The sequence below is a fragment of the Schistocerca americana genome, chromosome 2 (assembly GCF_021461395.2).
Source record: "Schistocerca americana isolate TAMUIC-IGC-003095 chromosome 2, iqSchAmer2.1, whole genome shotgun sequence".
In the NCBI taxonomy this organism is placed as follows: domain Eukaryota; kingdom Metazoa; phylum Arthropoda; class Insecta; order Orthoptera; family Acrididae; genus Schistocerca; species Schistocerca americana.
Genome location: NC_060120.1, coordinates 314683238 through 314706836, shown reverse-complemented (window position 1 = coordinate 314706836; position 23599 = coordinate 314683238). Strand labels below are relative to the sequence as shown.

Below are 23599 nucleotides of genomic sequence, written 5' to 3'. Positions count from 1 at the left end.
AACTATTTGTGATGGTATTTTGTCTTTTTAGTCCATTTAATTTCATGATATAGACTTTAAAACCTGATGATGAGAGCATTGTCTCTTGAAACGGGTTGTTAAAATATGTGTATAAGAATCGCGGTTGAATGCTAACAGTGATAACCAGTATAACGACAACTGCTACCTCAACTCCATAATGGATTATATTAAAAGGTGTTAAATCTTGCAACCAGAGCTGTAAGCCAAGACATATTATCTCAGCATAAGTATCTGAAGAAGTCAGCTTGACAAAACTAGATGAAGCACTGCACTGATTCCATCAGAAAGAGTTCCAATATCAGGTCCATCGTTAGTAGGGGAAACACAATAGCTACATGAAGCCCTGAAGATTGAAGGAACATTTAATGCTTCATTACTATGGAATTCAAAAAATTGTTGTCCAGGGCAAGAAACTTAGTCCTAACAATGACCTAACTGATGCTTTCTGTGATGAATTATATGATTACATTGAACAGAACAGTTTTCTGTCGGAGCAGATTTACAACACCGATGAATCTGGACTGTCCTGGAAGGGCATGCTCATACTAAATTTAGCCTCTCAGACTGAAACGTACTCTACCAGGCATGAGTCTAGTAAAGAAAGCTAAATGTTGTTTTCTGCACAAATTCAGTTGGTGAACAGAAATTGCTGCCAGTCATTATTGGTAAATAAAAAAAGCACATGAATTCAAAGAAATAATAAGTTACCATTTTAATACATATATAAGAAAGAAGCCCCTATGTATAGGGTGATTATAATTTAACATAAACTTTCAAAATGCTGTAGAAATAACACCACTGGTCAGAATGATGTCAAATTTCAACAGAATATTTATCGGAGAAGGGGGAGAAGTATAACAGAAGAAAAAAGAATAGTGTGAAAATTGATTAGTAGATGGTGCAGTATGTGTTAGAATACGAAAAAGAAAACACCTGCCATGCGCACGACCAATTGAAGTTGGTATAGATACACCGGGTACATGGCTTTCCCTCCTTTCACATCTGTGACGTTCGCCATGACAGCCTCAATGCAGGATCGCGCTCTGCTTGGAAAGCTGTATTACGAGAATGATGACTGTGCAAAAGTCACTCTGCAGAAGTTCCGGACACTGAAGGATTTGAAAAAAGGCATTGGTCTGACGACTTCCATGGGTCTGGAGAAAATTATTCAGAAATTTTAAAAGACAGTTTCTTTTGGTGTGCAACCTGATAGAGGGAGTAAATGAATTGCTGGCGGCGGCAGTGGCCCCAGCAGTGCAAGAGGGGTTGTGTGGTGGTGTGCAAACATTTAGTGCATGGCGAATTGCCTGAACATTGGACATACCCGTGAGCACAGTGTGTAAAATCCTACAAAATACCCTTCTTTGCTATCCATTCAAAATTACCCATGTGCATGAGTTGCTTCTTGTTGATCTGCCAGCAAGAGAGACCTTTGCTTTAGAATTTGTTGCTCGCATGGAAGTGGACAATGATTGGCTATGGAAGATTTTGTGGACAGACGAAGCCCCCTTCCATCTGACAGTATATGTCAACATACAGAATTGTTGAATATGAGCAATGGAAAATCCACACGCAAATCAACCAGTGCCACTTCATCCTGAATATGTCACTGTGTGGTGCAGGTTTACGACATCATTTATCAGAGGGCCATATTTTTTTGAAGAGACAGGTGCCTTCCAGTCCTGTTATCTGTACAGTCACTGGTAAATGCTATGAGTGTCTTTTGCCCAACCATGTCATTCCAGCTCTCTAACAGTGTGGATGGGATCATTTTTATGCAAGATGGTGCACTTGTGCACATTGCAAATTCAGTTATACAGCTGCTGAAGCACCATTTCTGAAATGTTAGAATTATCAGCTGCCATTTCCCTACAGTCTGTCCGTCCTGATCACCTCATCTTAATCCATGTGACTTCTGGCTGTGGGGCTGTCTGAAAGATGTTCTATTCAGTGTTCCGATTGCAAACTTAGCTGCACTGAAGGCATACATTGTGCAACACATTCTGAACGTGACCGCAGAAACACTTTGATCAGTTGTGGAACTTGCTGTTTCTCGATTTCAACTTGTTGCAGAAAAGTGTGGACAGCATGTTGAACATGTTTTGCGCCATTCATACGGAAATTAATTATCCAATTTGATTTTGACTGATGCTCTTTATGCAGTTTTTAGCCTCAGGACAATTAAAACCAATGTGATTGATGCTTTTCATACAGTTTCGACCTCAGGACAATTAAAAACCCATGTGACCGATGCTTTTTATGTGGTTTTTGGCCTCAGGACAACAAAAAACTGATTTTTCCCATCCGATGTGATGTGATCTTGCTGTGGTGGATGGGATTATGTAACTGACAGTATCACACCTGTACACCCATGTACACTGAGTAGTATAGTTTAGTCAATGTCAAACATACACCTCAGGGATTGTTGTATGATTTATTTGTCATTTGTAGTCTACTACTATTAAATTCTGATGCTTACATCACTCTCTGTTGCTACATTTTGTAACCTTTTTTTTTTTTTTTGCCATACATTTTCACCCTAGTCTGATAATATTCCATTGCAATTTGATGTCATTCAGACCACTGGTGTTATTTCTACAGCGGTTCGATAGTTTAACTTTGATTATAATCACCCTGTACATTACTGTCTTCGGCAACTGTTTCATTTTATGTTTGTTCCTGCGGTGCATACATATTTGGAGGGATAGGTTTACCTTAAAGAGATGTTCTGTTATTCCACAACACATCTTGTGTTTGCTTCAGATGACACAATGACTTTTATGTGCTACCTTCCACCTTGTGTTACATCACTCATACTGCCAGTGGCCCAAGGTCTAACCACGGCCATGAAACAACATTGCCAGTCAAACATCATGAAACAGCTTGTGCGAGAAGGTTCCTACATCCCAGTGTTTAGAAATCACTGAACTTACCCATTGCAGTCAATGGTGTTCATAGGGTTTTGGACAATGTGAAGCTAGCGAAAATGGCTCACTTACAAACAAAAAGACAAAATCTTCTGCTGAAAAATGGCTTTGTAGGTACCATAACTGAGGAATGTGATACTCCTTGTTGTCTGATCAGTGTTATGAAACAAATCTCTGGCTATGAAGAGACAGATGGTGACTGGGTAATGATACTTACAAACCGGGATTTGTGTAATTTAATGATACAGACATCATGAACAAAGCATGTTTGGGAGAGGGAAAAAGCAAAACTGAGACAATTGAGAAATCTGTTAACATGCACACCATTCTCATTGTATTTCTCTTTTTTTATTCTTTAATAACAATATTATGAAAAAGAAAGGTGCTGCTCACCATATAACAGAGATGCTGAGTCACAGGTAGGCACTACAAAAAGACTGTCACAAATTAACTTTCAGCCAGTATGACCTTCATAAAAAAAGAAAAGAGGTGACAGACTAATACACACACGCACAAGCGCGCACACAAATGCATCTCTCACACACACAGCTGTTGTCTCTGGCAACTGGAGCTACACTGCGAGCTGCAGCACCAGTGCATGATGTGAGTGCAACTGGGTGGGGGTAAGGAGGAGGCTGGGGCAGGGAGGGGGACAGATAGTAGGGTGGGGGTGGGGGCCGTTAAGTGCTGCTGGGGAGTGCGCAGGTACGATGTGAAGAGAGGGCAGGGCAGCTGTGTGCAGTCGGGAGGTTAGAGAGAGGGCAGGGGAGAGGTGGGGGGACAGGGAGTAGTGGTGAAGGAGAGAAGTAAAAAGACTGGGTGCAATGGTGGAATGAGAGCTGTGTAGCGCTGGAATGGGAATAGGGAAGGGGCTGGATGGGTGAGGACTATGACTAACCAGCGTTGAGCCCAGGAGGGTTAGGGGAATGTAGGATATATTGCAGGGAAAGTTCCCACCTGCACAATTCAGAAAAGCTGGTGCTGGTGGTAAGGATCCATATGGTACAAGATGTGAAACAGTCATTGAAATGAAGGATGTGATGTTGGGCAGCGTGCTCAACAACAGGGTGGTCCACTTGTTTCTTGGCGATAGTATGTCAGTGGCCATTCATGCGGACAGACAGCATGTTGGTTGCCATGCCCACATAGAATGCAGATCAGTGGTTGCAGCTGAGCTTGTAGACTCATTTCACTGGCAGCCCTGCCTTTGATGGGATAAGTGATGTTTGTGACTGGACTGGGGTAGGTGGTGGTGGTGGTGGTGGTGGTGGTGGGAGGAGGATGTGTGGTAGAGGTCTTGCATCTAGGTCTATTACAGGGATATGACCCATGAGGTAAGGGGTTGGAGGCAGGGGGCAGGGGGCAGGGGTTGTGTAGGGATGGGCAAGTATATTGTGTAGGTTCAGTGGGCTGTGGAATACCACTGTGGGAGGGGTGGAAGGATAGTGGGCAGGACATTTCTCATTTCAGAGCACGAGCAGGTAGGTGCCATTGCACAGGACAGTGAATTGCTGCTGGGGAGTGTGCAGGGACAAGGTGGAGAGGGGGTAGGGCAGCTATGTGCATTTGGGAGGCTAGACGGAGGGCAAGGGAGAGGTCTTACTGGCTTTTTGTTAATTTATGCCTGTCTGCAATTCAGCATCTCCACTATATGGTGAATTGTAACTTTGCTTTTCATAATATTGTTACATTCAGTCCTGGATTTTCCATTTTTTTAATAAAACATTGCTGCTGCCCCCCGTTTGCTTAAAGCTGTGTTATGTCCCGTCCCCCCACCCTATGCCTTCAATGCATTACCTACAAACAAACCCGGGGTACCTGCAAGGCATCATCCTTTGTCAACCTCTTCATGGGCCATCTAGAGGAATCCTTCTTAAACGGCCAGAATCCTAAACCCCTCATCTGGTTCAAATTCATTGATGACATCTTTGCAATCTGGATTGAGGGTGAGTACACCCTATACATATTCCTCCAGAACCTCAACAGCATCTACCCCATTTGCTTCACCTGGTCCTACTCCAACCCAAAAAGCCACCTGTGTAAATGTTGACCTCCAAAGATCGCTACATCGGAATCTCTGTCCATATCAAACCTGCTAACCACCAGCAATACCTCCACATTGACAGCTGCCAACCATTCCATACCAAGAAGTCCCTTTCATACAGCCTAGTCACCAATGGTCATCACATCTGAAGTGACGAGCAGTCCCTCTCGAAACGAAATATACCGAGAGTCTCTCTGAACCCTTCTCAGACTGTAATTATTCTCCCAACCTTGTACAAAAACAAATCTCCCATGCCTTATTTTTCCAGTCTTCCACCACCTCCTAAAATCTCAACGCCCGGCCACAGAGGAGCATTCCCCTCGTAACTCGGCACTACCCAGGACTGGAGCAACTGAATTACATTCTCTACCAGGGTTTCAACTACCTCTCGTCATGCCCTGAAATGAGAAATGTCCTGCCCACTATCCTTCCCACCCCATCCACCAAACTGACACAATATACTCGTCCATCCCTACACAACCCCTGCTTCCAATCCCTTACCTCGTGGCTCATATCTCTGTAATAGACCTAGATGCAAGACCCATACCATACATCCTCCCATCATCACCTACTCCAGTCCGGTCACAAACATCACCTATCCCATCAAAGGCAGAACTACTGTGAAACAAGTCTTGTGATGTACAAGCTCAGCTGCTTGCTGTGCCACATTCTATGTGAGCATGACAACCAACAAGCTGTCTGTCCGCATGAATGGCAACCGAGAAGACGTGGCCAAGAAACAAGTGGACCACCCTGTTGCTGAGCATGCTGCCCAACGTGACATCCTTTATTTCAGTGACTGCTTCACAGCCTGTGCCATACAGATCCTTCCCACCATCATCATCTTCTCTGAATTGCGCAGGTGCGAACTTTCCATGCAATATATCCTATGTTCCCGTAACCCTCCTGGCCTCAACCTTTGTTAGTCATTGTCTTCACCCATCCAGCCCCCCTTCCCTGTTCCCATTCCAGCACTACACAGCTCTCATTCCATCATCGCACCCAGTCTTTTTACTTCTGTCCTTTTCCACTACCCCCACCTCTCCTCTGCCCTCCGTCTAGCCTCCCAACTGCACGTAGCCGCCCTGCCCTCTCTCCACCTTGTCCCTTTTCACTCCCCAGCAGCACTTCACTGTTCCATACCCCCACCGTACTGGCACCTCCCTGGGTATAATATTCCAGAGGCAAAATAGTGCCCCATCCTGATCTCCAGTAGAGGAGTCCTCTGGAGGATGTCATCATCAGGAAAAACAAAACTGATATTCTACAGGTCATGCAAGTAATGTTAGATCCCTTAATTAGGTAGTTGGGGTAGAAAATTTAAAAAGTGAAAAGTTGAACTCAGTTGTAACAGGGAATTTATGAAATATGGTGACAGGATGAACATGAGGTTATAAATACAAAATCAAAATTTAATGGTGAGGAGTGACTGGAACTCAATAATAGGAAAAGGACGAGAAGGAAAAATAATAGTAGAACATGGACTGCGGGAAAGGAATGAAAGAGAAAGCTGCCTGGTAGAATTCTGACAGAGCATAATTTAACCATTGCTGAAACTCTGTTGAAGGATTGTGAAAGAAGTTTGTGTGTGTAGATGATACTTTGAGACACTAGAAGGTTTCAGATAGATTACCTAACAGTAAGACAGAGGTGTAAAAATCAGATTTTAAACAGCAAAATGTTTCCAGGGGTTTATCTTGACTCTGATTATAATTTATTGCTTATGAACTGCAGATTGAAACTGAAGAACTAGCAGAAAGGTTGAAAATTAAGGAGATGGGATGTGGTGAATCAAAAGAAACAGATGTTATAGATAGTTTTAGAGGGGACTTAACACAACAGTTGACTGAAACCAGGGGAAAGGAGTACACTAGAAGACAAATGGGTGACGTAAACCCTTTTCTGGCCAAAGTATCAAAAACTGTACCAAATGATTTAATATTTGGTGATAATATTACAAATACAACTAAAAGTAGAGTAGCGCAATGTAATATGTATGTAAGGGACAGTAAAAAAGTTTCTGTCCAAAGGCTGTACAGTCCGGAATCATTATACCAACTAGGCAAAATCTCTGTGAGCATTGAGGCAGTCGTCCAATCAATGGAATATGTTGAAGCACCCATTTGGTAAAACACTGTGACCTGATGTGTGAAGAAGTCCGTAACCACCTGTTGCACCTCCTTGTCTGACAGGTATTGCAGACACTTCAAGGCCTTTTTTAAGGGACTGAAGGAGTGATAATCTCATTGTAGAGATCAGGGTTATAGGGCGTGTGCTCGAGTTTGTCTCACTTGAGTTGGTCTAACTTCTGTGTTACGACATTTACGATATGGGGTCGTGCATCTATCAGCACAGAACATGGTGCACTTTCCACATGGTGGTCTTCGACAATTTGTCCCATACACATTCTTCATGCTTTGATGTGTGTCTACTGATGTTTATCCTTTGGCAGCCAAGAAAAGAATGATAGAACATTGGTCCTGTGTGGACACGTTTGGTAACGATGTTGCCGTAGTTTGTATTCCCGCATTTAACCCGTGCACATCGAAAGACACGGATTCCACACTAATCCCTTGTCTACATCTCAGTTCTTATATACCCTCATTGGAGTCATGCTACATTGCATATATGCCACAGGAACACCCTTAAATGGAAAGATTTTGATTCTGCTTTTTTCTTGTTTTCGTTTATGTATGAAACACAAGTCACTTCTGAGTCCTATAAGGATGTGTTCATCATATCTGATAGTATTATTTACTTTGCATTAGAAATAGCAGTTCACTTTAAGTAAAACAATACAAAACCAGATTATAAAAATCAAAAACACTCAAAATTATTTCGTTTCACATCGGCAGAGCTTGTAAACTCAGTGGTGTGAGAGAGCACCATTTTTTTCTGTTCTCTGTAGCCACAGATATTGAACTATCTCAACCAAAGAGTTTTCTGACCTAAAGCAGAGGTACTGAGATGTTGCAACAGGATGCCAGTGCATGAATTAAACTCCATGCTGTTTTATGACTATAAAGTGGAAGGCGCAGAAAAAGATTAAAGAGATGAAATAGTGAAAGCAGCAGAGGAACAGCAACGCATAAAGAGAAGGCCCAGTAGAAATTCTTGGATAACACAGGAGATACTGAGTTCAGTTCATGAAAGGAGAAAATAAAATGAAGCAGGGGAAAGGGAATACAGAGGTCTGAAAAATGAGATTGGTAGAAAGTGAGAAATGGCTGAGCAGGAATGTCTCAAAAACTAATGCAAGGCTGTAGAAGCCTTATAAAACTAGGTGAAAGCTGGAAACTACCTATCAGAAAATAATTTAGACCTTTGAAGAAGAGAGGAGCAGTGTATGAATATCAAGAGCCCAACTGCCAAGCCATTAAAGAAGGGAAATATGAAAGATGAGAAGAATACGTTGAAGGGATAAAAAGGGAAATGAATTTGAAGGTAATATTATGGAAGGGGAAGAGGAAATAGACAAAGGTGAGTTGGAAGAAAGACCTGAGTCCAAGCAAGGATCCTGTAGTAAATGAATACACTCTTTGAAATTTTGACAGTAGCAAGAATATAATACATGGACTAAAAATTAATTTATAACTTGTACAGAAATCAGATTGTAATTATAAGAATCAAAGGACATGAAAGGGAAGCCATGTCCTCAATGTTATTTAATTTGTGCAATGAGCAAACCTAGGAGAAATTTAGAAATGGAAATGAAGTTCAGGGAGAAGAAATAAAAGCTTTGCAAATACCAGTGATATTGTAATTCTGTCAGAGACAGCTAAAGACTTGGAAGAGCAGCTAACTGGAATGGATAGTGTCTTGAAAAGTGATTATAAGGTGATGATCTATAAAAATAAAACAAGGGTAATGGAATGTAGTTAAATTAAATCAAGTGAGATTGGGAAATGATGCACTAAAAGTAGTAAATGAGTTTTCGCTATTTGGGCAGCAAATAACTGATGATGGCAGAAAGGATATAAAATGCAGACTGGCTGTAGCATTTGAACTGAAGGACACGACAAACAATATAATTGATGTTGTCAAGTCATAAAAGAACTTATCAGTGAGTGGTAGTGGTGACGTTCATCCATGATTACGAGTTGCTCATCGATATAGTTGTTTATCATGCTACATCTCCTCTGAGAAAGAACTATAGGCACCAATTTGAAATGCTGTAATTTTATGAATATTTAAAATTAGATAAATTAGTTCATAGTGCTTTTGGAAATTATTCTTCAAGTGGCTACAAGTCTTTAGAAAGATAAGAAGTAATCTGTCACGTGATGTATGACTTCAACTGATTTCCATCTGCAAATAGGATTAAAAAATAGCTTAGTATCAGTTATAAACTTGCATGCCTTCAGTACTGCCTTAGGAAGAGGAATGTACTTGGGGCTCTTAAACACAACTGGCACTACAATTTTTTTCTGTTCATGGGAACCCTTTATTGAAAAAATGAATAAGGATTATATCACAGATATTCCCCACTTTTGCCATCATTCTGGCAGTTGCCACATTTTGCATGAAATTTGTCATTGGTGATGAACTTCTTACTCCACATGACCTCTTTAATTGCGCTGAATAGAGCATAGCTGCTAGGAGCCAGATCCAGCAAATATGGAGCATATGGCAGCACAGTAAACCCTAAACCATAATTTACGTATGGTGGCAATGGTCTGGCGAATGTCAGTATGCTTCCACTCTACAGACTAACATTTCTTTTCTAGAGTCTCGTGGAAGAACCATGACTTGTCAATGGTGACCAGACACTCAACGAACTCCACAGGTTCTGCACTCTGCTGTTGCACTAAATGTTGGCATATCTCCACAAGCTTCTGTTTCTGCACAGTCATGAGGGATTGGGGCACCCATTGTGTACATACCTTCTTCATCCTCAAATTTTAATGGATGATGATGTGGAGTTCTCCCCATGATGGACCTGATGCCTTCTCTAGTTCATCAAATGTGGTTCACCTGTGCTCCATTACAAGTCATTGAAACACTGGACAGACATCAACACTGATCTCCAACTTAGTGCTGTGTCCCCACACATGGCTACTAAACTCTTGTGGATGTCTGAAGCAGTCATGCCTTCCCTCCAGAGAAACCATACTGTCCACTGTTACCTGTGCTTGTCTGCTTCCACGTTGTCTTATCACATATTCATGAGCCAGAACAAATGTTGCTGCAATGTGTCACCTATGGGAAGCAGCAACACCATCTGGTGGCAGTAAACAGCACTGTAGTTTGTCTCATGCTTACCTTGAGACACATTTCAAACTTCTACTGTACAGGAGTTGTAGAGGGAGTGCCAATCAGTATTGAATGAACTAATTATTTGTTAGAAGTAAATTATATGCAACATGAAGCTTCATTTACTCTCTTATTATTGACAAAAACCAATTTACAACAATTTTGTTTCAGGTAAACCGAATGTATTGGTTATGTATTCCCCATCAAGAGGTGCCCATGTGAAAGCTGTTCGAGAATTGGTCAACTTCCTACGAGAGCATTGTCGTATGAATGTACTTTTTGATTTGGATGATATAAAAGTCAGCCCAGATCCAGTAAGTGAAATGTTGAGTGATACAGTATGTCATCACCTCCTTGTCATTATTCAATCATTTCCTTTCATTTCTGTTCTTGTGAAATGCGTAATATTTCATTGGTAGTGAAGTCATCAGAAATAGTATAAATTTCTGTTGATTTGTGTTATTTTATGCTTTAGTTAAAAACTGTTTGAAATATTTAAAATAAATTTTGAATAGTACTTTTTCCAGGATGGCATTTTAGCACAATTTTTGAGTTGTTGGTAGTTACCTTACTTTGTAACTAGTTTCTTAAATAACTCATTGCCACATGCAACTGTTTAATTTCTAGTTCATTTATGCACTGTTGTACAATTTTGGCCTTAGGTCATTTTGAAATACCATGTGCTCACATTCTCGACAGCATTATTATGTCTGCCATCAGTTTTTACATTAACACTGTTAACTGCATGTTCCTGTTTGCTAGTAATTTCTACATTTGCAATAATTGGTTCTACTGCAGCCATTGAATGGGTGAAACTGAAAAAAAAATTAACAATATTTTTGTTGAATTAACAGTTCATATGGTTTGAGTGTCAATGAATTACTCAAACACAGATTGATTAAATAGTATATCTACAATATTTATTTATTTTGTCAACTGGTTTTCGACTTATCAAACAAATATATGTTGTAAAATATGCACAACTTACATTTACAACAGAAAAAAACTGCAGAATGTGTTCTGTACATTGTTTTGAATTATAAGGCACATTTGTATTTCATAAATTGTTTGAAAAAGCACTCTTTTCTGTAGTAACATGAAGCTTTCAGATGATAAATTGCTGCCACTTAAAGGTTGGCTTAGATCATAGTTACATCCAAATCAATTGTTTGTTTGACAAAAGTATGATTGATTTTAGTGGTTCTTATCATTGTCATAATATAATACCCTCAGGGGCTCAGTTCTCATTCGGTGAGTATGGGCTTGGTGAACCCAGAGTTCCTGAACTGGGAACTGCGAAGCACTGCCATTCCTCTGTCACCATAAGTTCTGAGCATGCTTCAGCGACCACCTTATGACATGGCGGAGGAACCTTGTGTGTCACAGGGAATGGGGATCTTAGCTTTAGCACCCAGATCCTCAGGATGGAATAGACCTCTATTTTTTTAATAATAATATTAAAAAAAATACCTCTCAATCTCAAGGTGTGCTGCAAGCTGATGAGACGTACGGCTGTTGAGGTGGAACAGTCGTTAGCGGGCAACCTCCGGGAAACCAGCCGCACCTCAGTTGTATGAGGCTTACTCAGGCGCATGGATCTCCGTCTGAATGGACCCTTATTTTGCTAGCTGCTCGTGGGACTGAGATGGAATCCTCCAAATCTTCTTCTCCTCCCAGTGGGAAGGGTGTACTGCCTGGGAGTATTCACACCCATTCTTCAAAAAGAATGAGGGAGGCTAGTCTGCCTGATAATCATTTTGTTGTTAGTAAAGTGGCTCAAGGAGTCATGAATCAGAATGGCTTTGTAGTGATCAAGAGGAAGGAGGAGATGTTTGAAAAAGTGTCCCCCTTCTATATCCATAAAGGGTTAGAAGGGCTTGCTAGTACCCTAAAGTATATTAAGTGAGTGTGAAATGGTGCCTTGCTGGTTAAGACTAACCAGGCAAAGCAGATGGCACTACTTAGGAAGACACAAAAATTGGGTGAGTATGACATCACTGTTGAGTTGCATAATTCCCTTAACTCCGGCAAAGGTGGTCACCTGCCGTGATATTATATAAATCGACATTGCCAAACTCAAACAAGAATGGGCATCACAGGGGATAGTAGACGTGGAGCAAAGGACACACAAGAATAATGAAGAAATTGATAAGACTGCCTCCTTCATTGTGACTCCTACGCTACCTGAACACATCATGGCAGGTTTCCTCTGACTTAGGGTTAGCTCTATGTACCTAACCTTATGTGGTGCTTGAAATGCCAGTGTTTTGTTCATACAGTGCTGAGTTGCAGAGGCAAAGCAATGTGGGGGAAGTGTGGAAAGCCAGCGCATGAAGCTGAGACTGACTGTCGATCTCCAGCAGTCTGCATTAACTGCTCTGGGAGCCACCCAGTCTGGAGCCGAGATGGCCCTGTTTTTGCAGAGGAACATAAAATTCAGGAAATAAAAGTAACCAATCAGATCTCCTAAGCAGAAGCCAAAAAGGAGTACGAGGTGATGAAACCCCCTGACTCTTCAACGCAAATGACATCCGGCACACCATTATCCACCACCAGCAGTTGTACCAGCATGTACTAAAGCAAAGTTAAAGACATAGTGATTGAGGCAGCTATGATGGAAGAGACCAGTAATGCTTTCGCAGTGAGCATCCCAAAGGCATCCCAAAAGTGCAGTGCCTCTCAACACCCACTTTCTTCAAGGAAAAGTGGCTCTCACCTCCTTGTTTCCCCCTCATCCCTGCTGGGAAAGGGAGCAGGGAAAGGATCTCAGCATTCAGGTCGACAGCTGTCCCAGTCACCATCGGACATAATGGATTTTTATGCCTCATTACCAGACTCAGTCAGCCCCTCCACCCCACCTCCCTCTACAAGCGCTTTATGACATCATTGCAAGGACAGGGGTAAATCTAGACCACGTTGGTGAATTGGCTCCCTTACTCCAATGGAGGATAAATGGATATAGGACTCATCTGGAGGAACTGAGACTCCTTGTACGGGTCAGACCCTGTTGCCTGTGTCTTCAAGAGACTTGTTTTAAATAGAATGACACACCTGTATTTGGAGGCTATCACCTTCACAGAAAAGACGATCTTACTGGTGACAGGGTGAAACGTGGGGTTGCAGTGTTCATCAAGAACACTTTTCACTCCTCACCTGTTTCCTTAACCACAATACTAAAAGTGGTTCCCGTTTGAATAGTGGCCCATGTTGTCATAACGGTGTGCTTTATGTACCTACCAACCCATGAGCCTCTTGACAGTGGGATCCTCTTTCATCTTCTTCATGAACTATCCCTTCCCTTTCTCCTTTTAGGGGACTTCAATGCACACGGTGCACTATGGAGTTCTAATACCACTTGCCCCAAGGATCAGGTACTTGAGGATCTGATACACGCAATAGATGTCATACTGATGAACATGGGTCAAGCTACAAATTTTAGCACCACTACTGGTTCATCTCCAACCGTAGACCTCACCTTCTGCTTGCCTGCCGTTGCACACACTACTCAGAGGGCAGTGAACAGTGAGCTTCATGATAGTGACCACTACCCTATCTGGATCCATCTGCTGATGGAGCAGATCTCAAAAGGAAGCCACCAAAATGGTTGTTCAGAAAGGCTAACTGGATGCTTTGCAGGCAGTTAGCAGTTTTCAAGCAGTGTGATGGCGTCCAGACTGGATGGATTGCATTACAGCTGTGATTCACTGTGCTGCTGATATATCCATCCCAAGTCAATGGAAATGCCTAGGAGGTGACCTATCCCTTGGTGGAATGATGTCGTGAGTATATTTCTGAAATTGGGCGTAGGAGGGTGGCTATGCACAAATTGAATCAATGCCCTACAGATGAGAATCTTGCAAACTTTCGGATGGTGTATGCAAAGGCGAGGCAAGTAATTTGGGAAAGAAAGCAGATGTTTTGGCAAGAGTTCCTGAATTCCATCAATAGGTCCACATCCACAAGTAAAGTATGGGAAGCTTTCAGGAGAATCTCAAGGTGCAACTCTCGACCAGGGGTCTCTTGTAACATTGCTGAGAGACATATCTCAGACAATGGGTGAATCATATAAGTCCCTTATGACTGATTCTAGCCAGGATCCTACTTCCCGTTGATATTGAGAGACACAGGAGAAGGCTGATTTTGATTTCCGTTCCACCAACATGGAGGAATACAACCAGCCTTTCTCTCTGTGGGAGCTGTACGCTGCATTGTCAGTAGCTTATGATACAGCCCTGTGAAACCACCTGATAACCTACAGCCTGTTGAAACAGTTGGATGATGGATGAATTTCCCAACTCACGGGAAGGATGTATTTCAATCCCAATTTTAAAACCAGTGAAGGATCGGACAGACTCCAGTAGTTATCTTACTATTAGCCTGACAAGCTGTGTAGGAAACACACTGGAGTATATGGTCAATCGGCACCTTGTGTGTGTTCTCAAAACCAGGTCCCTACTCAGTCACTCTCAGTGTGGGTTCAAGAGATATCAATCCACACTCGATAATCTGACCCTGCTCAAAGCAGCAATTCAAGTGTTCCTTCATAAGCAACACCTTATCAGTGTTTTCTTCAATTAGAAAAGGCCTACGATACTACCTGGAGGTGAAATATTGTATTGCAACTGTATCACTGGGGGCTCTGTAGATGCCTACCCACCCTCATACAATCCTTTCTCTCGGACAGATACTTTAGGTACAATGTTGGGAATGTTCTGTCTGACCATGTTAAGCAGGAGAAGGGTATCCCTTAAGGGAGTGCTTTCAGTGTCACAGCAAAGAGAGAGAGAGAGAGAGAGAGAGAGAGAGAGAGAGAGAGAAAATTAAGTGTTATGTAATATTTTGTGTAATGTAATATCTTCTATAGACACCTTTTATTAACCTGACAAGTTCCACATCATTATGAAGTGTCGTATTCATGATCCATGGAACAAGTACTAATCTAATCTAATCTAATCTAATCTCTAATCTTCGCCTTTGCAATAAACAGTATTACATCCACAGTGCAACATCCTGTACTATGTTCCTTGTTTGTGAATGACTTCTCCTTCTTCTGTGCATCCTCCTGCCTCGCAAGGGCTACTCGGCAATTGCGAATGACGATCAGGCAGTTGGATGAGTGATCTTACACTACAGGTTTTTACATTCTCTTCGGAGAAAACAGTTTGTGTTGATTGCAATTGTTTCTGCTGTCTGTTTAATTTATCTGTATTAAAACTGGAGGACACCATTCTCACTTTTAAGGAAAAGGTGAAGTATCTGGGCCTTGCTTTTGATGATAAGTTAACATGAGTGCCACACCTTAAAGAATTGAAACTGAGGTGTCTCAAGGCCTTAAGCATCCTTAAATGTATCAGTTATAGATCTTGGGGAGCTGACAGGGCACATCTGTTCAAACTTTATAAGGCCTTTGTGAAACCCTGGTTTGAATATGGATGCCAGATTTGTGGGCCAGCAAAGCCTCCATACCTCAAAATGCTGGATGTAGTCCACCACAAGGGTATTAGGCTGTCAACAGGGGCCTAATGCACGAGACCTGTTGTTAGCTTGTGGGCGCCATCTATAACTGCCCACGTCGTGTTGTGCCGGCTCCACTGTAGCTTGAATGGATTTTTAAGTTTGTTTTATATGCCCGACTTCTAATTTCACCACACAAGTCTCCAGGGTTGAGCAGTTATTGCTCAATGACGACATGCAATACAGTTTGTTAAAGCGGACTTCGCCGTTATTAATTATGTTTTTAGATTTAATTTTACTACTCATACAGAGACTCAACGTTCCTTTGTTTAACTGCGCGTCATCAAAATAAGTATGAAATGCTAATGTCCTTGCAATACATAATGTCGACTATTGAGTGAAAGTTCGTATCTATTTTGCCATTTTAGAGAAGAAAAACTTTTAGCGCTTCTGCTTCTATAGTCTCAGTATCAAATGTTCACTAATTTCAATTTACTTCCTATCTTAGTTCAGTATTTAACACAAATTATATATCAATGTCATTTCAGAGATATTACGTTGGTTCCACACTAACGGAATAACACGTAATTGTCATTTAACATCACTTTTATTAATAATCCTTTTTCTTATGACATAAATGTTAATGAACGATCACTATCTAGGAGGAAAGAGGGATTGATCCTAATCATGAGATAATAGCTTTTAATAAGCCCGCAGCCGTTAATTAAATAAAAAGTCACGTTCAAGGATGATATGCGAACAATCTCCGTTACGTCTGTTTTCACGTATCTGTCAAAACTAATCCTGTCACCCAAATTCAAATTAACACCGACGTTAACCCCTTTTGCCGGAACATTGAATCATAACTATTATGTGAAAGTTTATTATAGTCCCCGAATTAATTCCTTTCAGATACACGCACGACCGAACAGTAGAACGAAACACAAACGACTTGTTTTAACAACCGAACAATGCAATGACGTTACATTACGACAATGTACGCCCAATGAACATCTCTTTGACTTTATCTTCTCTACTCTGCTTAATTAAATTGTTCCTAATTACAATTTATTCAGCTATTTAATGAAAACATCTAACAAAAAATAAAATAAATTTATCCCAACGTAAAAGATCCGGTATACCCTGCAAGCTGTCACTTCATTTGTGACCAGGAAGGCCATGTATTGGTGGTAGGCTCAGCGGCCGGAAATGAGAAATAATAAACTATGCTCCATAAAAACTTCAGTGCGACCTTGGTTTACCTCCATCTGTCCACAATGGGCTCAGAACAGGGCATTGCCCATTGACACAAGGCTTCCTCTAACATTGAGAGGAGACTCCAGTATGACAGAGACATGGGACACAGCTGTCAGTACGACATATTTTAACTGGGTGTGTTTTTTATAGCAACCTTTAGGTTGAACTGGATCTCCTACAGGATCTGCCCTCTATTTTAAATGATAACAAGATGAGTGTTATTTGTGTTTTAAGATTTTGTGTGGTGTCGAGAATTCTTCTCAGAATATTGGGTGTCAGATATTAATGTGTCACAGAGTGATGGGATACTTATAAATAATAAGCAGTTATCCAGCTGCAGTTATGTGTCCCTTTTTTAACCATGCCTTGACAAGTATTTTGTCTGTTGTTTTATCTAATTATTCTGCTGTGTCTCATTGGGATTTTATTACGGGCTTTTCTGAAGCTCATCATGTTGGGGTTGCCTTACGATTCTTGTGGGGGGCTGAAACTTGGTTCCATTCTATGTTACAGTTTTCTATAGATTTTCACAATTTTCATCAGTATATCTTTAATGCAAGGACCCTTATGAACTTGCTGTTTTCTACTTTCCACCACAAATCATCATCATCATTGTCATAATTAATATAATAATAAGCCATATAAGGAATAGGGAGATTGCTACTTACCATTAAGATGACCTGTTGAGTTGCAGACAGGCACAACAAAAAGACTGATACACATGCAGCTATCAGCCAGAGGCGTCCTCAGCAAAGAAAACTTACGCACACTCACTCAAGGAAGCACACCTCAGGCATCCTCAGCCTCACCAGTGGCAGCTTGAACCAGAATGCAAATTTCACGCGAACAGCAACCTGGAGTGCTGGAGTGGGGCGGGGAAGGGGAAGGGGTAGGGATAGGGATAGCAGCGTACGGTGTGGGGTTGGGGGGGGGCTGGGGGGGGGGGTGACAGAAGAGCACTGCCTGGCAGGGCATGCAGGTACTAGAGACTGCCAGGCACAGCATCAGGGCATGGGGTGTAGGGGCAGAAAAAAGGGGAGGGGAGGGGAAAATGAGCAGAGCAGAGAAGGAAAGGAGTGGAAAAGCAGGGAAGCTGAAAGGACAGACAGGTAAATTGGGAGAGGGTGGCACACACAGAGGATGAGGAAATGTGAGATAGGAGAAGGTGATATGATGAAGGGGGTGTAAACTGTTGAATGAGGGGTGTGGGGGTAGTAGGTTACCATAGGTTGAGGCCAGCATAATATCGGGAGCAGAGAATGTATTGTAAGGATAACTTGTGGTGTCACCGCCAGACACCACACTTGCTAAGTGGTAGCCTTTAAATCGGCCGCGGTCCGCTAGTATACGTCGGACCTGCGTGTCGCCACTATCAGTGATTGCAGACCGAGCGCCGCCACACGGCAGGTCTAGAGAGATTTCCTAGCACTCGTCCCAGTTGTACAGCCGACTTTGCTAGCGATGGTTCACTGACAAATTACGCTCTCAATTGCCGAGACGATAGTTAGCATAGCCTTCAGCTACGTCATTTGCTACAACCTAGCAAGGCGCCATTATCATTTGCTATTTATCTTGTGATGCATGTACCCTCAGACCGATGTTCACCAATTATGGATTAAAGTTAAGTATGCCAGAAGCCACGTACCTTTTTTTACTAGCCTCACCTCCTTTAACTGTTCCAGACCTCACGCCAGCCTGCGTGAGCTTAAACGCGTGCCTTTCGGCTACCCATCACAGTGGATTGGCTGTCTTGCCAGTCCACAAAATAACTTCCATCTGTGTAGTTCAGAAAATCTGGTGTTGGAGGGGAGGGTCCAGATTGCCTGGATTGTCATCAAGGATGTTATGTTCTGCAGCATGTTTTGCCACAGAGTGGTCTACTTTGCTTTTGGCCACAGTTTGGCGGTTGCTGTTCATTGTGGAGGACAGCTGGTTGGTAGTCGTACCAATATAAAAAGCTGTGCAATGGTTGCAGCACGGCTGCGACACAACGTGGCTCCCTTCTCAGGTGGCCTGTCCTTTGTTGGGGTAAGGTAAGTCTGTGACAGGACTGCAATAGGAAGTGCTTGGTGTGTGGATTGGACAAGTCTTGCACCTAGGTGTTCTACAGGGATATGGTCCGTGAGGCAAGGGATTGGGATTGGAAGTGGCATAGTGATTGAGTAGGATGTTGTGGAGGTCTGGTGGGTGACAGAACACCATTTCTGAAGGGATGGGAAGGATCTTGGGTAGGATGTCCCTCATGTCAGGCCATGATGAGAATAATCAGAGCCCTGACAAAGGATGTGGTTCAGTTGTTCCATTCTGCGGTGGTAGAGTGACGAAAAGAGCACTCTTCTGTAGTTGACTCCTCCTAGATGGCCCAGGTTGTGAAGCAGCCATTGATATCAAGCATGTTGTGCTCTTGGGTGAGCCGGTTGCAAAAGAATGCTCTCATCATCACCCAGTACCATCCTGGACTGAAACAACTGCACCACATCCTTTATCAGGTCTTTGATTACCTCTCATAATGCCCCGATATGAGGGACATCGTACCAAAGATCCTTCCCACCCCTCATAAAGTGGTGTTCCATTACCCACCCAACCTCCAAAACGCCTTAGCCCATCCCTATGCCATTCCCAATCCAGTCCCTTTCCACAGGCATCATATCTCTGTGGAAGACCTAGGTTCAAGACCTGCCCAATCTACTCATCCAGTACTTCCTATGCCAGTCCTTTCACAGGCTTACTCACCCCAACAAAGGCCGGGCCACCTGTGAAAGCAGCCATGTTATGCACCAGCTCTGCTGCAACTACTGCAAAGCTTTTTATATTGGAATGACTACCAACCAGTTGTCCATCAGGATGAAGGGGCAGTGCCAAACTGTGGTCGAAAGCAAAGTAGATCACCCTGCGACAAACATGCTGCAGACACAGCATGCTTGATTTCAATGGCTGCATTACAACCCAAGCCATCTGGATCCTCCCCTCCACCACCAGGTTCTCTGAACTACACAGAAGGGAGTTATCCTTACGAGACATTCACTGCTGCTGAAATTATCCTGGCCTCAGCCTACGGTAACCTACTGCCCCACACCTCACCCAATAGTTTCTGCCCCTTGTCCCATCATCTCCTCCCCTCTCACATTCCCTCATCCCCTTTGTGTGCCGCTCTCTGCCAATGTACTTGCCCATTCTTTTCGCTTCCCTGCTGCTTTTCTTTTCTGCACCTCTCCTTTTCGGCTCTTCCCCTCTTCCGCTCTCCTCCTCTCCCCCTCTTCCGCTCTCCTCCTTCTGCGCTCTCCTCCTCTCCCCCTCTTCCGCTCTCCTCCTTCTGCGCTCTCCTCCTCTTGCACTCTCCTCCTCTTGCGCTCCCTTTCTCTTCCACCCTTCTCCTTATTTGCCCTCCTCCATTTTTGCTCCCCCCTTTTCCTCCTCTCCCCCAAACCCCATCTCCTGACACTGTGCCTGGCAGTCTCTAGTCCTTGCACGCCGTGCCAGACAGCACTCTTCTCTTCCTCCACCCATATCCTGCTATCCCTCTCCCTTCAACATCCCACTCCAGATTGCTATTCACATGACACTCACATTTCGCCAGAGGTGCCGGTGGTGGCAGCCAAGTGTGCATAAGGTGTACTTACTAGTGTGAGTATGTGTGTTGTGCTTGTCTGCAACTCGAGGGTCATCTTTAGGGCGAGTAGCAATCTATCCTGTTCCTTATATTGTTGTTGTTCTAACTTGGTGTTTCCATTATAATAGCAATCAGTTATGCCTGTCCAGCTTTCATAGATATAATAATCATACCCGTAATATGAAATTTCGCTTTCTGCCGCAATTGTCTTAATTTTGTGCTTTATTCTCATAACCTATCATTTTTAAAGGAAGCTTATGAGCAGATTACAAATGCAGTAGTCCATCATTTAATCCATTGTGTGCTCTCTGATTTTTTTGTTCAGCTTAATACAACTTTCATGTCTGGCAAAGGTGAAGCTAGACATGATGAAAACTTTTTTGAACTGTGTTATAAGTCCCATATTTAACTGTAGGTTCTTGTATAACTGGTTGGATAAGTCAGTTCACCTCATCAGATCATCAAAATACAACAGTGCCACACTGCCTCAAGAAGGCTTGTCTAGTGAATATTGTGCAACTCATGCCAGCTTTCAAGTTCATATAGAGTCCTCATGTTATGTCGTTAAGATTGGAAATAAAGTAGCAGATGTAAGTGTGACTAATAATTAAGAATAGTGCAATGCTCACACTGGCTATTGGATTTGAAGTTGGAAGTATGTGAAAATAGTTGTTGAAGCAAGTAATATTGCATAGCTTGCTGTGAGATTTGGTGCATTTTATCTTCGTATTATATGTTTAAATAAATCAGTGAACTGAAATGTCTGTGATTTTGTGCAGGATCCCGTCCGCTGGTACACCACTTCCTTGGAAATTGCAGATTATGTTCTGATGGTTGCTTCACCACCTCCTCCAGGGATTCCTGATAAATTTGGCTGTCTACATCCGGCGTTCAACCTGGAACATGGAGCAGGGGAATCATTAGTTGATCCGGACCTTTTGTCGATGCAGTTACTAGCACCTTGTCTAGCTAGACGACGACCTTGCGTTGTAGTTTGCCTACCACCTGGCACTACTGTCCAGCATTTGCCACCAGAAATCCGCACTTTTCGTACCTACTGCTTGCCCGCAAAACTGAAACCCATGCTGCGAGCACTGCGCGGTGTTGGTACAGTTCTTCCATGCTTGCCACCACCTCCTGGAGCAGAACGTAATAGAGCAGAAGCCCACACTCGAGTGTGGGCTGCCATGAAGGCAGCAGAGCGAGATCTAAGGGAACGGCCACCCGCACCAGGGTCCCTCTCTCCCTGGGAACGACCATGTCCAGAGCATTCAAATTTATCTAAATTGGAAATTCCAGTAAAACAAAAATCTCCACTTCAGATGGAAATTAGCCTTGAGAAATCCACTGGTGAGCTTCCTGGACAGAGGCAGATTGTCACTAATAAGGCGTTTCCTGGATGCATTGATGAACTTAACCTACTGAAGTCTGATGATGAGGAAAAGGAGCCAGATGAGCAACAAGAAGTGCAGGAAGAGGATATGCAGGATCTTTTACACGATTTTGTCCTCTGATTTAAATGTGCCATTTTTTTGCCATTGTTTATTCTCTTGTAGGATAGTAGTATCTCCCTTGTCCCACTCTTCCCCTGGCACAAAATTTCCTTCATCAATAGTTTATTTTATCACTTGGCAACAGATGGCTTTTTCCGCTTACATTTCATAGCTCCAAACATTTTGTCGTATACCCTTTGGACAGGGTGACAGATATCGATATGGTACTTAGTATAACCAAAAAGAAAGGATTTCACTACATAAGAAGGGATAATTTAAAGAGCTTCACTGCCAGTGTGACTAATAATTAAGAATAGTGCAATGCTCACACTAGCTACCTAGCACACTAGCATACCTAGATCAGGATAACAGTGTTTGACAGTAAGTTGCTACCTGGACAGATGCCATAGCAATAACCAATCAGAGAATGAGGTATATCACATCATGTACTCGTTCCACTATAATCATATTGCGCAGGTGCCATCAATTACAGATTATGCTTGTGGCTGACAACATAATTGTAAGATTTGTTTCTACTATGAACTTATTTTTTCTGTGTAGGAATTTAATTTAATACAACTGATGCATTCAACTACCAGCAAGAGCATGCAGAAAAGTGCTGAGTCACTTACAATCCTGCAAAGCGGGTTCAATACTGTTCATTAATTTGAGCTGTGTTAACATACACAGTTCAGAACCACACAGTGGCTGCTACAGCTATGATATTTTATGCACAAGTCATCGTGAACTGACAATATCTGCCCAAATATCACTCTGTTGTGCTCGACTGCCAGATCACACTGGCATTCTGATCCAGATATAGAATCTCATGTAAATCAGAACACCACAATGCACATTAAGTTTGATAGTAGGTATTTTCTTCATGTCACCAAGAAATAATTGTAACCGATTAGCTGTGAGGAATCTGCCTTTGTACTGACACATTGAACTGTTTCCTCTGATGTTGATTTTAAGTACCACAGTCATTGGCATCCACAGAAATTTTCCTTGGAAGGGGGGGGGGGGGGGGGGGGTGCTTACAAGACTGTAAAATTGTCATTTTTTAATATAGATGAGTTGGTCAATTGCAGGACATATCCTGCCACAGGAATTAATTTTTGGAGGTGACACAAAAAAAACTAATTATATCCTAGAGAACTGGTGGTTATTCACTCAATATATGAATAAAACATGTATACTCCTGATTCCGGGAGGGGGGCAGTGACAAATGCCCTCACTTGCCCGCCCTTGTGGGCTCCTGAGATAGATATACATGTGCTGCCTCAGAAGCTGTTCTTGCTCTATTCAGTTGATTTTAATCTTCTTTTTTTGTCATTAATATAATGATCAACATTTTTATGAGAAGTATAGTTTCAGAGTCTACTGTATGTTTGAATCAACAAGATAAACTTTCATAGAGTGGCCATATGTCCACCATGTGTGAAACAAATTGAAACCCCGTCTACCACTTTTTCGGTCAGGGATGTTAATGCTGTGCGATGTGCCCTTGAAATTGCCTTCAACTAAGTTGAAACAGTGT

At 42.5% G+C, this 23599-nt stretch overlaps 1 protein-coding gene across 2 annotated transcripts in view; it reads left to right on the top strand.

Annotated features, from left to right (window-relative positions):
• The window catches only part of LOC124592887, a 160643-nt gene extending 137578 nt beyond the window's left edge, over positions 1-23065 (top strand). For both annotated transcript variants that reach the window (XM_047131878.1, XM_047131877.1), the window contains exons 7-8: positions 10417-10559; positions 21346-23065. In XM_047131878.1, coding sequence (XP_046987834.1) covers positions 10417-10559; positions 21346-22080 — 878 coding nt within the window. In that variant the 3' untranslated portion in view covers positions 22081-23065. The remainder of the gene's footprint in view (positions 1-10416; positions 10560-21345) is intronic.
• The last annotated feature ends 534 nt before the right edge of the window (positions 23066-23599 follow it).